The 16313-nt window shown below is 45.4% G+C and overlaps 4 protein-coding genes across 4 annotated transcripts; 3 read left to right on the forward strand and 1 right to left on the reverse strand.

Annotated features, from left to right (window-relative positions):
* Window positions 1-603: 603 nt before the first annotated feature.
* Window positions 604-1638, forward strand: HG536_0D06190 (aldo-keto reductase superfamily protein; the record flags this gene model as incomplete). Its single annotated transcript, XM_037283874.1, has 1 exon — window positions 604-1638. One exon carries the CDS (start codon window positions 604-606, stop codon window positions 1636-1638), a length of 1035 nt encoding a protein of 344 aa, XP_037139770.1.
* A 1059-nt stretch (window positions 1639-2697) lies between these two features.
* On the forward strand, window positions 2698-3210 carry HG536_0D06200 (uncharacterized protein; the record flags this gene model as incomplete). The annotated part of the gene is made up of 1 exon (XM_037283875.1): window positions 2698-3210. One exon carries the CDS (start codon window positions 2698-2700, stop codon window positions 3208-3210), a length of 513 nt encoding a protein of 170 aa, XP_037139771.1.
* A 2986-nt stretch (window positions 3211-6196) lies between these two features.
* Window positions 6197-6973, reverse strand: HG536_0D06230 (NAD(P)H-dependent oxidoreductase; the record flags this gene model as incomplete). The annotated part of the gene is made up of 1 exon (XM_037283876.1): window positions 6197-6973. The coding sequence occupies one exon, from the start codon at window positions 6971-6973 to the stop codon at window positions 6197-6199; it is 777 nt and encodes a 258-aa protein (XP_037139772.1).
* A 2920-nt stretch (window positions 6974-9893) lies between these two features.
* HG536_0D06240 (uncharacterized protein) lies at window positions 9894-10346 on the forward strand (the record flags this gene model as incomplete). The annotated part of the gene is made up of 1 exon (XM_037283877.1): window positions 9894-10346. One exon carries the CDS (start codon window positions 9894-9896, stop codon window positions 10344-10346), a length of 453 nt encoding a protein of 150 aa, XP_037139773.1.
* Between the last annotated feature and the right edge of the window lie 5967 nt (window positions 10347-16313).

The following is a 16313-nucleotide window of genomic DNA, read 5'->3' on the forward strand; positions in this document are numbered from 1 at the left end:
CGTCATTGTTTTTAGGATGCGTAGACCCCTGATGCAATACGTTGATTCGTTTCCTCATTTCATGAGTAAGGTACACAGGAAATGCGCATGCTTTAGCAGGGCTTGATGCGCATCTGTATCAAGACGCCGTGTCAGGAATGTTTAGAGGTTGTCACACGTGTGAACATTGATTTGAATAAAGAGATCAACTCTTCAGTCTGACTAGAGATGAGTCTGAAAGAGCGCCAGTAGAGTGGTGTGAATTTGATCAGATTGCAAATTTCTACACGAAAATGATGGCGCACAGACGTACAAGTGACCAATAGTTCTGATGATGGTGATGCCCTCAAAGGTCACTTATGATTAGTAGTAGCACTGTAATGATACGATATCTGTAGGACGCTCGTAAAGGGCTTCCCAAATACGACGACTTTCGTATTCCGTGACATCAAATACGAATACTCAGCAAGTACGCAACGCGACCCTAAAGCACGATAGTATGTACTTCAGTGTAACCATACTAGTCATACTAAGAGGTGGAATGCAAACCTATCAAGCGTAAGATTCACTGGAGGTTTAGTCTTTTGACGGTTAATAGAGAAGTGATTGAAAATCAAGAAAGAAATGACTGAGATTGAACAGGTAAAACAAGTGAGGTTGGGTAATTCAGGGCTTAAGATCTCTCCGATCGTAGTAGGCTGTATGTCATATGGGTCAAAGAAATGGGCGGATTGGGTTATTGAGGACAAGGAAGAAGTATTCAAAATTCTGAAGCGCTGCTATGATATTGGTTTGCGCACCTACGATACGGCCGACTTTTATTCGAATGGTGTGAGCGAAAGATTGCTCGGGGAGTTCTTGCGCAAGTTTAACATAAACAGAGAGACAGTTGTAATTCTAACCAAGGTTTTTTTGCCAGTGGATGAATCGCTACCGCTGGGACATGCCATGAAACTGACATCTGCAGATGAATTGCAATTGTGTAATCAACGGGGGTTGTCGAGAAAGCACATCCTGGCCGGTGTTTCAAATTCTGTCGAAAGATTGGGTACCTACATTGACCTTTTGCAGATACACCGACTGGATCACGAAACTCCAATGGAGGAAATTATGAGGGCCCTCAACTGCGTCGTTGAGAGGGGTGATGCTAGATATATTGGGGCTTCCTCAATGCTGGCTACTGAGTTTGTTGAAATGCAGTTCATAGCTGAGAAGCACGGATGGCATAAATTCATCAGTTCTCAATCCTGTTACAATCTTTTGTACCGCGAGGATGAAAGAGAACTGATACCCTTTGCAAAGAGGCACAACATCGGCCTTCTACCCTGGTCCCCTAATGCCAGAGGGCTGCTCACCAGGCCAATAACAAAGCAAACTGAAAGAATGAAGAGCGATCCCATGTTCAAATCCAAGGGACTCGATAAGTTACAGGATCACGAGGTGGCAATCATTTCTCGCGTTGAGGAGCTGGCAAACAAAAGAGGAATTCCAATGGCAGCTATTTCTATTGCTTGGTCTAGAAGAAAGGGATGCTGTCCTATAGTCGGCCTAAACTCTGTCGAAAGGGTAGACGAGGCCGCTGCAGCTACCAAGGTTGAGCTGACCGATGAAGAGGTTGCAGCGCTTGAAGAACTCTACAGGCCAAGGAATATTCTATAAAATACGTACAATAGATTGAGGTTGTTAGCGCAGTTCACAATATTGCACTTACACCAAACTTTCTTACTTTGCTCTGTTGCAGCAGGGATAGGTCTGAATAAGGTCATGGTCAGGTAACCACGGCTAGCACACAATATCCAAAGCCTTGAGCGACGGCTTTGATCCATAATCAAGGTATGAATTCAATACATTTGGAGGGTATTAAAAAAAGGAATTTGAACATCAGATCTGTATGGGCCAGACACAGGCCCATTGACCGATAATCCTTCGAATACTAAGTTTCTATCTCAGCAAGAGAAAGATATTGTCATGTGGAAATTGAGAATGGATGTTGGCGACTCAGATGACGATAAGACTGTTCTCGGAGACGCTGAAGGGGGCCACAATTCCTTTAAATTTGGGTTGAAGCTGGCCTTTTTGGATCTCAAAGTTTGGCTAATCACTGGTTGCTTCTCATTTCTCGTTGCTGCCCGTGGTGTGACAAACTTCTTCCCATCTGTTGTGAAAATGCTGCAATTCGACAGGATGGTCACCCTCTGTTTGACCGCCCCACCTTGTTGTATTGCTGAGGTAACTACCTTCATTTGGTCTGGGCATTCAGATCGCACTGGTGAAAGATTTTGGCACATTGTGCTGCCTCTTATCCTTGCGTTGGTATCCTTCGTCATCACTCACTGGACGGGAGACATACCAGTCATTTGCTAGTCTTTGCCTACTGTCAGGTGAGAAGCAGAAAGAAGTATATAAGATTCAGCAAGAACAAAGGAGAGTATACGGCTGGTCCAACGACAGCTCTACCATGTGGTACTCGAGAGACAAACAATGACGTGAGTCACCTCATCTTTGATATTGATGGTCTCCAATTTACAGAATCAGACTGTGACCTCTTAAAGGGCTTTTCTCTGCGTTCTATAGTACTCTTGGTCTATCTATGGTAACCATAGTGTCACCAAGACCACTTTTGGCCAAAGTTCTGTTGATGGCAAGGCATCTGTAATCAAAAAGTACCACGGAGATACACGAAAGGAATACGGTGCTAGGCTAGGGTTGATTGTGATTATGCTCGTGCACGCAAACCGCTTGTCAGTCCTTTCTGAATATCATAAGTCTGCCGCCACGGCTACTGACGGTGAGCGGATTGGGTTCACAGGTCTGGAAAAGGCAGAACCCATCGCACTGGTCCTTGAAGGCAAGAGCCCAAGGGGCTTGCGTAGCTATCCAACAAAGATGTTCAATCTGGTAACAGAGATTCCTTTGAAGCAAGTACAAAAGCAGATTATCAAGGTCACGGATACATCTCGTGAAGCGTTCAGGCTGCTCAAGGCGCTCTTTGTCTGTGAGCCTCATGCTAGGGCGGTGGTCGCTCTGGGCTCAAGGAAGAAGATGGAAGAGCTGGCGCAAGCATGGGAGAGGGACTTTCAGATCGTGTGGATGCACAGCGGGATCGGGCCTGAAAAGAACAGCCTCTTATGGCTCTGTACCTGTCCAAGAAGTCATGTAACTAGCCCATCATTAGATACAGGTAAAAACCGAAAAAACAATTCTGAAGAACGATCAATGCCGGGGAAATGACGTAGGTAATCTTGAGGCTTCAGTTGCAGAGCAGTTAAAAGATTCTTAATTCCTGGTGAGTGACAACAAAATCTACTATTAAAAAGATAAAAGTTGCTTATGTTGTGTCTTCCAATGAAAAGTCGATAAACTCGATTTTACTAAGTTCATTTCCTTTAAGGGATTAAAGGTTAAATTGCCGCTCTTAGAGGTGATGTCCCCGTTGGTAGGGAAGAGGTTCTTTGTTGGTCGTAGAGTGTAGACTTGACCTGCTCGTACCACGCTGGAGCAGCTGCACCCCATGGCCCTGAGTAGCACGAGGTCCCTAATCAAGTCAGGCTACTGTGCTACTATGGACAACAGTGCTACAAATCAACGCTTCACTTAACTATTGTATTATTTACGACCACGACACGAGAGCATCCTCTGCAAGGATAAGTATGAGATAGATTTGTGAAGTCGCAACGAATCTGGCACGCTGAGGTTGTTGCATCAATTCCCGGTCTTGTCTCCAAACACCAGACCAATGCTTCTTGGAGTCGAGATTACTCATTTGTGATTTTCGATCCCAAGGAAGACGTCTTTAATTGGTAAACACTACTTGCTAGAAGGTTTAATTCGGTGGCAGAAAGAACAGTTCCAAGTTCTTTCATAAATGCTCTTAACGGACAGGGTTCAGAATTTCGCACAAGACAAAGATAACATTGCCGCTTTGTCGATCAAGCTGACTCCAGAGCAAATCAGCTACCTCGAGAGTATTGTACCCTTTGATATCGGGTTCCCGAACAATTTTGTCGGCGAGGATCCGGCGATTTCGGGCAAGCTTCCCTTTGCCTCGGCCTCTTCTTTCAAGCTAAACTTTGATTCTTTGCAGTTCAAATGATTGAAGCACGACGCAGATTTCGCATGTAAATAGTAAGTAAACCATACAGGACGGATTGAAAAGCGGAAGAGTTAACCTACAAGTGTGCTGGGGCTTCCGGGAGTTTTTTAGGATAAAGATCTTGCGGCGTTGCTCGCGCTGTCTCGTTTTTAAGTTTTGATCTACATCAGGTATTTTGGTTGTGGAAGCCCATAAATTTAAAGCATAGAAAGACAACCAGTCAAAGATGCTACTGACATCGAGATCTTGTATTTACAGCAAATAGAACTCCTCTAAGTAGCGATACTAGACGTACCACAGAAACACTCTTCAAGGTGCTCAGATAGCGCCACTGGTATTTATGTTTAGGCATATCGATCGTCAAGAGGCCAATGCATGGTGGCGAGTTTAAGAAATATGCCTACTCGTATACATTTTACTCTTTTTGAAAGCAAATTCGCCAGTCCGACGTATAATACTTTTCAGCCAGTTCTTTCAACGATTGGAATTTACCAGGGTTTCCCAATTCCGTAGATGGATCGCTCTCAAAATGGACTGTTGTTCCGGACCTGTATTTCATCTCCCTTGAAAGCGTACGCTCTTCCGTAAAGGCATCTCGATCAACCCGTAATTTCGTGGGTTTCTCATACGATCGAAGTCTGAAGCACCCACGACCTGTAAGATGATTTTGCTTCCTCGCTTGTGATGGTCAGCCATCGCTGCGCTTATGCTACCCAGAACTAAATCTAATTGGGGTGCATTACTTGAACTTGCAGCAAGAATCACAGGGTACTGATAGAGAATTTGGCAGTTAGCATGCCGTGCCCCTTAAGTCATGATTATTTTGAGGCATCAAGGGGGTTCAAATCTGCCTCTGGTTATAATGAAATTATTTTCCGGATCTGAGTATCCATTATAGGCCGTACCTGCTCCTCATGACTATCACACGTGAAGAGGTCACCGGTCCCACCATCGGTGGCTTCTCCATTACTAGGTAGTACTTTCAATCACGAGTCTGCAACAAAGCTTCTATGTGACATAATCATGATTCTCCCGGTCCTGTCATTCAGCGGCTGAATAAAATAGTTGAAGGATAGGCGCTATTGCCGCTTCATCAGTCTAATGTCCGAGCTGACGACGGGGCTTATTATTTTGTGCCCATTGTTGGAACATAGTGAAGTTCCACTAGGCGTGCAAGCTGCCTATGTCATCTGGCATAGCACTGGGGGATACAAAGTTGTTTCTGTCGTCACAAATCGTAGAGTTTTCATACGCTTAGAGTCCCGTAGCCACCTTCAGGAGCATTATCAGACTGATTGAGGCTATCACATACATCAATCAGGTCTTTCACTTCTATCGCTGTTAAGATTAAAAGATAGAGTACCAAAATTAATAGTTCGAAGGGGATCGTCTTGCTTATTGTTAATTGGGTAAATGAGTTGTATACTACCTTTCCAAACAGTTTTTCGCCAGCAGCCAGCAGATCATCAAACGACTTCGGTTCCACCGGATGCTCGCAAGACAGAACCGGCATCTCGGCGGCTGGCGCCGTCACTTTCTCCTGGGCAATAGTACCATCTTCCACCTGCAGCCACGCAATCCATCTCCGTGAGGCCTCTTCCTGCAGCTGGATGGCTTTTGATCCAGCAACAGATGCTAACGAAAAGCTGTCGACAGCGCACGTGGAATACGCTGTCCTGACGCTATGGTTGGCTTCGTGAGTTAAAGACTGCGCTGTGCGCACCTCCTCTGAAAACGGAGAATCAGCGGGATGTGCTCCATCAGCTTAGCGCTCTGAGGATCCATAGTGACACAGATACTTCTAGAACTGCCACGCAGTACATTAATCTGCATCTGCATTAGGACCACGATAAAGTAGAACAGACAGTCACGCTGTCCATAGCCTTGAGAGTGGCTTCCGAAGACTTGTTCTTGTTGTAGGTGCAGTACAACTGCAGACGGCGAGACTTGTCATCAACAAAGACGTTTCTGGAGAGAGGTGACTTTTAGCTTAAAATTATGCTGTCATACCATTGCTATCTGAATCTAAGAAAAAAGGTAACTAAAGAAAAAAGATTGATTTTTATTCAGTATTAAAAAATCTAATCTAAAAGAACCAGTATCCTGAAAGGTTAAGTCGAATTATCAGTTTTTGATATGCAAACTGAAACCTCCACATCCACATCCGATGTCGCCCTTAAGTTCAAGAGCGGGTATCGTGTAGTCACCATAATTTTGCCTTTTATATGCGATTGGTTTCGTTTCTTGAAGAGAAATAATCCTTTCTTTCAACTTAAGAGACAGCTTTTTGAAAGAACTATCATCAACCGAATCTGAACGGTATGCAACAAGTGGTGGCAGAACATCAAATCCCGAATAATACAAAATACCATGGTTTATAGGAAACAAAAGGTCTTCTATTGGACCGTTTATGCCCCTCGCGCTGTAATGAGACTCCCAGCCTCCAGCAAGAGTTATAACCATAGCTTTTTTCCCCGCAAAAGTCCCTTCGCCATATCTATCACCCCAATGGGTACTATCGTGAACGCCAACTCCATAGCCTACTCCGTAGGAGAAGACTCTCTCCACCCAGCCTTTGAGAATTGCAGGCATTGAGAACCACCAAAGCGGAAACACCAAAAACAATGTGTCACACCAAAGTAATTTTTTTTGTTCTTCCACGACATCTTCGGTTAGGCTATTTGATCGCGTAGCTTTCTTGGAGGCGTCGCAGACAAAAAGCCTGTCCGAATTATTTCCGGGGAAATCTTCTTTATCGACATTGCTCTTCCAACCAAGACCGTAAAGATCACTAACCTTAACTTCATCTCCTTGCGATTCGAAAGTCTCTTTGGCCAACATGGCCAGAGAACTGGTTAAAGAGGCTTTTTCAGGATGTGCCAATACAATCAAAACTTTCATCGAGGCACAGCTAGGAAATCCTTGGAGGGTGGAGGAACTAACGATGCGCAAACTCCCATAATGTGGGCATCTTTCTCAGCATTATTATACTTGGTATCTGTCACAAAGCGATCTCTTGAGCTTCTTTGCTTACTAATAATCGTAGTCGGTTCTTGTGAGTTGCATTAGAGCCGAGAATCATTAGATATCTAACGGCATTTTGTTAAGCTTGAGATTCTCAGCAGCATTTTGGAAGTTTGGCGTCAACAAAGAGCTACATACAATTCATTGAAATTCAATAGTTTCTCAAAAATAAAGCGCATATTCAACTAAAGGATATCAACAAAAATGAATTTTTATGAAAAAATGCCTAACCGGATTCGCTAACAAACTTGATATTTCACGGAAGACAGATGAACTGGTGATAAAGTCAATATTGATATCAATTAGCACAGCAGGCTGTCCAGAACCAGTGTATTCTCCACGCAAAGCGGCGTAGGCTTCTTAAGACGGCAAATGTGTTGATGTTACACCTGGGAGGTAATATTGGGATTTGCGGGAATTCGAATCCTGCTGACAAATATTACACCGGATATGCGGCAAAATCGCGATAACAATAACAAATAAGATAGGAGATAGAGATCGATGAAGTCCGATCTGGCGGAGCGCTCAAACTAATCCATGACTTTCCCGATCCCAACACGTTATCAGCGAGAAGACAAACTCCCTTCGGCGGCTAATTTAGGGGAAGACCCTGCATGGCATCGCGTGACCAAGAATGATTCCCGGGTAAAGTTTCGGAGTATTTCCGCTGGCGTGCGAAGTATTGTCATCACGCGGCCCGGTTTTTTAGGGGTCCGTTTGTGGGAAGAACATGCGAAGAACATATTTACCAGGTAATAGAGGCAAGTGCCGTATATAGAGAGTAAAACTTTGTCTTGCAGTAACGCTTGAGAGGTTGCTTTCTTTTTTTAGAAATGCAGACGTAGTTGATTTTTCTCAAGACTGGGCTCAGTGCCCGTTTTTGACACTACGCATCATGTCTACTTATGCCGTATGCGGGACGTAGACCCGACAATGACTGTTGAATACTCCGAAAAGTAATTCGCCAAGGTCCCTGACAACATCCGCAAATCAGTGCTTGCCAACTTCCGACAACTCTATGAATCTCAAGGGGATCCCGAGAGGGGAGAAGATATTGTATCTAGAACTGATACAAACTCATGCTGAGCTGGATGTCCAAGTATAACAAAGGTTAGAAGTCGTGAACACAGTAAGAGAACCGAGGGAACCAACCAATCATAAAAGCCATCAACGGAGAAGCAATATTCAATAGTATTGTCCTGATAAAAAAGCTGACATCAGATTGGTCAATGGCAATGGCATAATGAAGTCGCCCGTGTTGCTTATTTCACGAAACACCTTAGCGGTCCAGCCGCAGAATGGGCTGAAAACTATCAGGATGTGTCATTCGATGACTTCACGGAAGCATTTCCAAATCACTTCTAGAAGGAGCCCGACGTTTGTGGGATACTCAACAGCATCATTATGTTTTCCCAAGAAAAGCTGGGAATCGAACAATTTTAACGAGCAGTTCAAAAAGAACTAGGATAAGATTCCCAAAAAGCCATACTATTGAGAAGTTGGCGATAGCTCACTATTTCCGATGCCTCAAGTCGTCAACACAGAATATTGTACGGCTCCACAAACTGACCACCTTGAAAGAGATAATAGATTGATTTCCACGCCTGATAACCTTAGCCAAGAAGCTACTCAAGATACACATTCTAACCCATTAAGCTAATCTGGTAATACGGACCTGTATTACAACCGATCGCGTACCGGACATTGACCAAGGCGACGAGGACACAACCGTCTCAACAGTCTCCGGTTCCAACAACCGCCGAGTAAAAAGATCTAGGAGCCAAGGGAGGCCTCAGTAGGTTAAGCGACAAAAAGCGCCTTCCAGAGATGAATGCACCAAACAAAATTACCGGCTTTCCTGAATCTCGAACAATGGTTTGATTTACTACCGAGATCGTATTGTTGTTCCTAGGAAATACCAAGATGAAGTCATGAAGTTATACCACGACCACACCTTGTTCGGTGGACACTTCGGCGTTAGAGTCACACTAGGGAAAATAGCCCCCATGTGCTACTGGCCAAAGTTACAACATTCGATTGACCAGTACACCACACAACCTTACGTCCAATATCAGTTGATCAAATCCCATAGGCCACGCCAGCACGGCTTGCTGAACCCGCTACCCGTAGCGGACGGAAGATGGCTTGACATATCAATGGACTACCGCCTACAATATAGATTTAAAATGAAATAGGCATATTTACAATATATTACCCGTCAGGTTCATTTAATAATAATCCTGTGTCATAGACCGGACAACCTGAAAATGATCCTGGTTGTGGCAGACTAGGCGGCGGGAGTAAATTTTTCGTAGGAATCCTGCAAAGCGCCGAAATGAAACTTGGGCAGTCAAGGATTCCACATTACAGCTGGATCGACGTGCACAATGTCAAGCCTTTTCTCGTACTGCCCTGCAGTCTTGTCCCTTTCTCAACTCAACTGCGGGTGATTTTGTCAAATATTCTGCTTTCCGCAAATACCTGCTTGAGTTTCCCAGGGATGGTAGAGAGAAGGTCACCTTTAGTCTCGCACAGGAAATGAAATTGTTTTCAAGACTTTCGCGACAATCCTTGCCTCTAACTTTCTATAAGACTTTTGTCAGGAGAAGACTATAATGGCAAACAGGATACGTACAGGCCCTCCTTTAGGCCTTTTGACAAGCACTCCGGCTTGGGCATCACCAACTAGACCAAAAGACCAGCCAACAAACAAAGAGGTTCTAGCTTATTTGTCATAATGCTTCTTCCTCTTACCACATCGGGTCGCTTACAGCCCTGAAGATCATGTATCATTTCAATGCGTCGATGGATGAACGTCCCTGATTCCTTTGCTGAATACCCACTGCTGGCCATCTACGTCGCCAAGTTCAGGCTCAGGAAATATCCTTTTGACGTTCTTCGCAACGACATCAATTGGCCTGAACCATATGTGGTCCTAAACACTATTATGAAGCGACTACGAAGCCACCGATTTCTGAAGGGGAATGCTGATGCTGCCACTATACCTGAGGACATTAGAAAGGTTATAGCACTAGGTGATGTGATCCCAAATGGCATGGAGGACGAAGTCCTAGAAATGCCTTATAGCGCAAGTAAAGTGAGCGCGAACAACAACCGTGTGATGAAGGTTTTGAGGGGTCAGAACACAAGGAATGATGTTGCCAAGTTCTTCGATGAAATTCTAAGCTCCGAGCACTTAGAACTATATCAAGACCCGGCAATTATCCAATTAGTGTCAGCGTATCCATAAGAACGAAAACAGAACTTATCGTTCTTACGCAATACTTGCGAAAAATTTTGGTACATTGAGAAAATTCTAGCGCTCTATAATAGATTGCCAGACACTGTTCGCCGCTCAGAGAGGGACCTTCCTTCAACGGAAATTTGGAGTACACTTGAAGACCTTCAATGGTGCCTCATCCATATTCCCTCTCAAGACGAAAAGATGACGAAAGTGGCTAACCTCCTGAAACTTTTTCCAGAACAAGTGCACGAATTGCAGCAGCACCGGAAGGATTGCAGAACCTCGGGCATGGTTACCAAAGGAAAAATTCAAAATATAGCGAGGAACTCGTGTACTTGATGATGGATCAATAAAAGTGAGTGTCAATTTTACAGAGTATTCATTCCTCAAGTCTGCTTTTATTTTTTTACAAGCTGTGGGGCGGCCAGACGATCCAACGGACGTTGAGAATGTTTTATCATATTTGAGTGCCGCCATGGTGCTGGAAGTAGCTCTAATAGTCATGAAGAATAGTACTCTTAAGTGCGGAGCCATTTGCAATAAGCTATCTCATCTTGTAGAGCGCTACGAATAGTTTGGTTTTGTACTCTACTCCACCAGTTATCGACCATATATTGCTTACTTTTGTGCGCTTTTATGCTGTGCTGCCTAGACTTCCAGGTCCCAGAGACAAGAGAGGATTGCAGCCGCCATGCAAGCCTTGTCGGCTCTATCTGCACGTCCCGCTCTCGTAGTGACATTTCGGGCCAGTCTCTTTTGATACTTCAGAAACATTGTTAGTCTCAGGTCCACGGTTGGGACCAAATACATATTTGGCAGGGCAAATAGAGCAATTAGAGGACGAAACAAAGAGTCGAGGAAAGGGCGGTTGTCACAGAAGTAGTGTGCTCAACCAGTTATTCAAGTGCGGAGTGTTGAATTTGGCCTGGCAGAGGCGCAAGTAACAAATACTTGGGGCCAAATCTGCTGAGGTAAGTGCCGTATATGACGATAAAAGTATACTGCCTATAAGAGTCCTGTAGCTCCTGTCCAGATGGCTGGGAGTCTACTTTTCTATATGGGAGAGGCAATGACAAGATAAGCCTGTACGAATGTTATGCAAACATTTTTCCTCTGCTTGTCATTTAAGGCCTGTCGACATGAGGTTGCTTTTCCTTTTTGGGAAACCATCCACGTGACAGCGAGTAAAGCCCTGGAGGGATGAGCTACGAAGACGGATGGTGGCAAAGAGACGAGTGATTGATGAGGAGGAGAGAAAGTAAGGATGAGGTGAGAAATGAGATTGATTACTTCTTAGATCGGAAAATACAAGAAAGAGACGAGTGATTGATGAAGAAGTTAGTTTGAGGAGAGATAGTAAGGATGAGGTGGAAGTTGTGAGAGTGTTTATTTTTTTAGATCCGTAAGATGAGAGGAAGGGTTTATCGAGGAGCTTGTTCGGTGAAAGATAGAGATGGATGAGTTTTTAGAGTAGTAATTGTTTGATTATAGGTATCCACCAGGAAATGGAGCAACCCAGGTCTTGACGAGATGTAAATGTTGTTGTGAAGGGTCAACAAGCAAAGGGGCACTGCGATTTAAAGTCCGGGTAACGGGGGGCTTGCATTTCTGACGGGCGTTTATATTCACGGGCTCGGGCGACGATTTTGAAGCTGGCGCGGGCGCGCGGACCGGGCAAATATATGTTTCGTCGGGCAAACAGGGAATTGCGAATGGCCAATTGCAATGAAGAGGTGGTTCTTGGGGACGGGCCAGAAGCCCTGCAAGAGACTACGAGAGGCCCAGAGGACCCCCTACGAGGGGCTAGACCCCTGCAAGAGATTTACGTAGGGCCAGAGGCCCTGCAAGAGACTACGAGGGGTTATACCCCTGCAAGAGATTTACTAAGGCCCAGAAGACCCAAGAGATAGCGCCAAGAGGGCCTAGGGGACTGCCTGGGCTTTGCGCTGTTACTCTGGGTGGGAGAAAAACACCTGTGCTTTTATATGGAGGCGAGGAGACGAAAAATTTTATGGCGAAAAATTTTATGCGCGACGCGACGACGAGGACGCGAAAACAAATGGCGCAGTTGTAAACGACAGTCAATCAGATTTCGCAAGAGAGGGGCACTTTGCAGTACTGCGCTTGGCACTTGAGCAGGTCGGTACGCTTAAGAATCATACAAAGGAAACCACTAGGGGCGCTTGGCACTTTGAGAGTTTAAGAACTACTACTGCAGGGCCATTCGCAAGGTACCATGCAAGAACATGCGAAATCACCACTTCCCTTGGGCTGAGCCATTCGCAAGAATCATACAGGAGTATGGGAAATCACCACTCCAGGGCGTATATCCAAGGCACGACAGCATTGCATTTGAGCTGGGCCTTCTGCAATCCGCAAACTTCAAGACTCATAAGGCGCAATGATAAGACTACTTCACTTGGGCTGTCTACAATTCGCATACTTGAGGAGAAAAAGCCACCACACTGTGATAAGACCACTTCACTTGACCTGAACCGTCTAAAATCCTCAAGATATCCATATCCAAGAATCAAAGAGCATCATACAAGAGCGTGGGAAACCACCACTGCAGGGAGTACTGCACTTGGGCTGGGCCATTCGCAAGATACCCAAGTGCAAGAACAGAAATAGCCACGGCACAATGCTAAGACCACTGCTCTTGGGCTGGGCCACTCGCAAGATGCCTCAGTACAAGAATCAAAGAGCATCACTTCAAATGATACAAGAGCGTGGGAAACCACCACTGCAGGGAGTACTGCACTTGGGCTAAGAAGTCTACAACCCGCAAACCTCAAGAATCATAAGAGCATAGGAAATCACCACACAATGATGAGACCACTACTCTTGGGCTGAGCCATTAGCAAGATGCCATGCAAGAGACATACCACGGCACAATGTTAAGAGAACTGCTCTTGGGCTGAGCCATTCGCAAGATGCCATGCAAGAGACATATCCACGGCACAATGATGAGACCACTGCACTTGGGCTCAGCTGTCTACATCCGCAAGATACCATGCAAGAGACATATCCACGGCGCAATGATGAGACCACTGCACTTGGGCTCAGCTGTCTACCATCCGCAAGATACCATGCAAGAGACATATCCACCGCACAATGTTAAGAGAACTGCTCTCGGGCTGAGCCATTCGCAAGATACCATGCAAGAGACATATCCACCGCACAATGTTAAGAGAACTGCTCTTGGGATGAGCTGTCTACCATCCGCAAGATAACCAAGTCCAAGAATCATATCAGACCACTATCCACACCCAACGACTCTACTACCCCAACCTTACACTACAACAACCTTACTCCCAAACACTTAAACTACCCCGACCTAACACCACAACAACCTTACTCCCAAACACTTAAACTACCCCGACCTCACACTACAACCTTACTCCCAAACACTTAAACTACCCCGACCTTACACTACAACAACCTTACTCCCAAACACTTAAACCACCATCCACACTCCAACTACCCTATTCCCAAACACTTGAGCCTATCACAGCTACATTACGCCCCGTACCAGCAGCCCACTCCTAGTACATCATCCGCTATCCACTGTCTTGGACGTCTATGAGTAACGTCCTCGACGGTTGAAAATTTTCAGGCGTGCCTAGAGTCCGGGTAACACCTAGATAGCATCTCTCACGACAGATTATTGCAAAATCTTGTCCTAGGTTTCTCAGCATTTTGCAGATACAAGTTTAGTCGAGCAAATAGAAAATCCAGCAAAAACAAAGATTGACTTGTGCAGTTGCGGAGCAGATAGACAAGAGGAGGTGAGCCGGGGGTGGTCCAGAGGAGCAATCATAGCGCATGGAACCTGTCAGTGGGAGGCAAAGAGCATGTAGTGGCCCCCGGGGAGGTACAACGATCAAAGAGCGTCAAGAGGAGCCGGTCATAGCACGCAGAGGGTCAAGAGGGGCCTATCATAGCACATGGTACCTGTCAGGGGTCAAGTGGAGCCGATCATAGCACGCAGAATCCATGGGTGGTAGTAGATCGACCAAAGTCCAGCTGTGTGACTGTTCTTAAAACCCATACATGCAGATTCATGAAACCCATACACCCGCAAATCTGGAATAAGTTTTTCTTGAGCGCGTCGTCGCGCGTCGTCGCAACTAGGGTGAAAAATGTTTTTTGCGTGGGTCGCAGAAAGTTTTAGAGCCGTAGCACACAGAGCCGATCACGTAGAATCCATCGGTGGTAGTAGATCCCGGCTGTGTGACTGTTCTTGAAACCCATACATCCAGATTCTCGTAACCCATACATCCGAAAAAGTCGAATAAGTTTTTCTTGCCCGCGTCGTCGCGCGTCGTCGCAATTTTTTTTTTTGCGTGGGTCGCAGAAAGTCTTTTGGGTCTTTTTTTTTCAAGGAGCCGACGCAGCGAGGCGCGGGCGACACAAAGGTTTTTTATTCTCACTCTTAAGACGAGACAACTCACCAACAGTAAGTATAATTAAACCAGGAAACGTCGAGCAACGGTTGACAAGATCTTTTGTGGTGTGATAAGCGTGTGATATGATGAGGTAGACATCCCGGTGTGATTAAATACTTTACCCAAGCAATGTTGAATGCAGAAAGCGGATTGCGCAAGACCTTTTGTGTTGTGGTCATGTAACACTGGTCTGTGTCCAAAGCGCGTCAAAATTTTAGCGTAAGACCCGAATCGGGGTGGTAACAGGGACAGTATTCCGTGGGGAGCGATATCCGAGGTGGATTCCGATATCGCCGAAGTGCGAAAACTCCGAGAGCGATAACGGCCGATAACGACCGGTAAGGCAAAGTCCGACAGGACCCTGCATGATAAGGAAAGTCCGGGGGTAACATGCCAAACTTCTGCATGATATGACGTCGCGAGGAATGTTCGGGGTAGGTTGCCATGGTTGTGCATGATAAGACGTCATGAGGAATGTCAGGGGTAATGTGGCAATGACCTGCATGATATGACGTCACGAGGAATGTCCGGGGTAATGTGGCAATGACCTGCATGCGATGGCGTCAGGAGGAATGTCCGGGTTAATGTTGCCGTGGACTCTGCATGATAAGACGTCACGAGGAATGTCAGGGGTAATGTGGCAATGACCTGCATGATATGACGTCACGAGGAATGTCCGGGGTAATGTGGCAATGACCTGCATGCGATGGCGTCAGGAGGAATGTCCGGGTTAATGTTGCCGTGGACTCTGCATGATAAGACGTCACGAGGAATGTCCGGGGTAATGTGGCAATGACCTGCATGCGATGGCGTCAGGAGGAATGTCCGGGGTAATGTGGCAATGACCTGCATGATATGACGTCACGAGGAATGTCCGGGGTAATGTGGCAATGACCTGCATGCGATGGCGTCAGGAGGAATGTCCGGGGTAATGTGGCAATGACCTGCATGATATGACGTCACGAGGAATGTCCGGGTTAATGTTACTGTGGACTCTGCATGATAAGACGTCTTGAGGAATGTTGTCATGCAGGACAAGGAGTTCCGGGGTAAATGTGTGGAATGATTGATTGATGATGATGATTGATGATAGTGTTTGTGATGATGATTGATTCAAGATGACTAGTTTGTGGATGATTGATGATTTAAGATGTGGATGATGATTGATTCATGAAGATGGGTGAGATGATGATTATTTTTTGTGGATGTGAGAAATGATTGTTTGTTTTTAAGATGAAGATGTGAAGAATGATTGTTAGATTTAAGATGTGGATGTGGTGGGATTTGATTGATTGATAAAGGTTGTGGTGAAATTGATTGATTTAGGTTAAGATGAAAGATGTGAGGAATGATTGATTTTTGATATGTGGTGGGATGATGATTGAAGAGGGATGTGATTGAATGATTGATCTTTTAAGATGAAGATGGGGTGCTGATCATTGTTTGATGATGACGAGGAAGGTTGTGGTGAATGCTTGTACGATTTGAGCTGGGTGGGTTGATTTGCTACTCTGTTTGATTGATG

Source organism: Torulaspora globosa, chromosome 4 (genome assembly GCF_014133895.1).
Source record: "Torulaspora globosa chromosome 4, complete sequence".
Lineage (NCBI taxonomy): Eukaryota > Fungi > Ascomycota > Saccharomycetes > Saccharomycetales > Saccharomycetaceae > Torulaspora > Torulaspora globosa.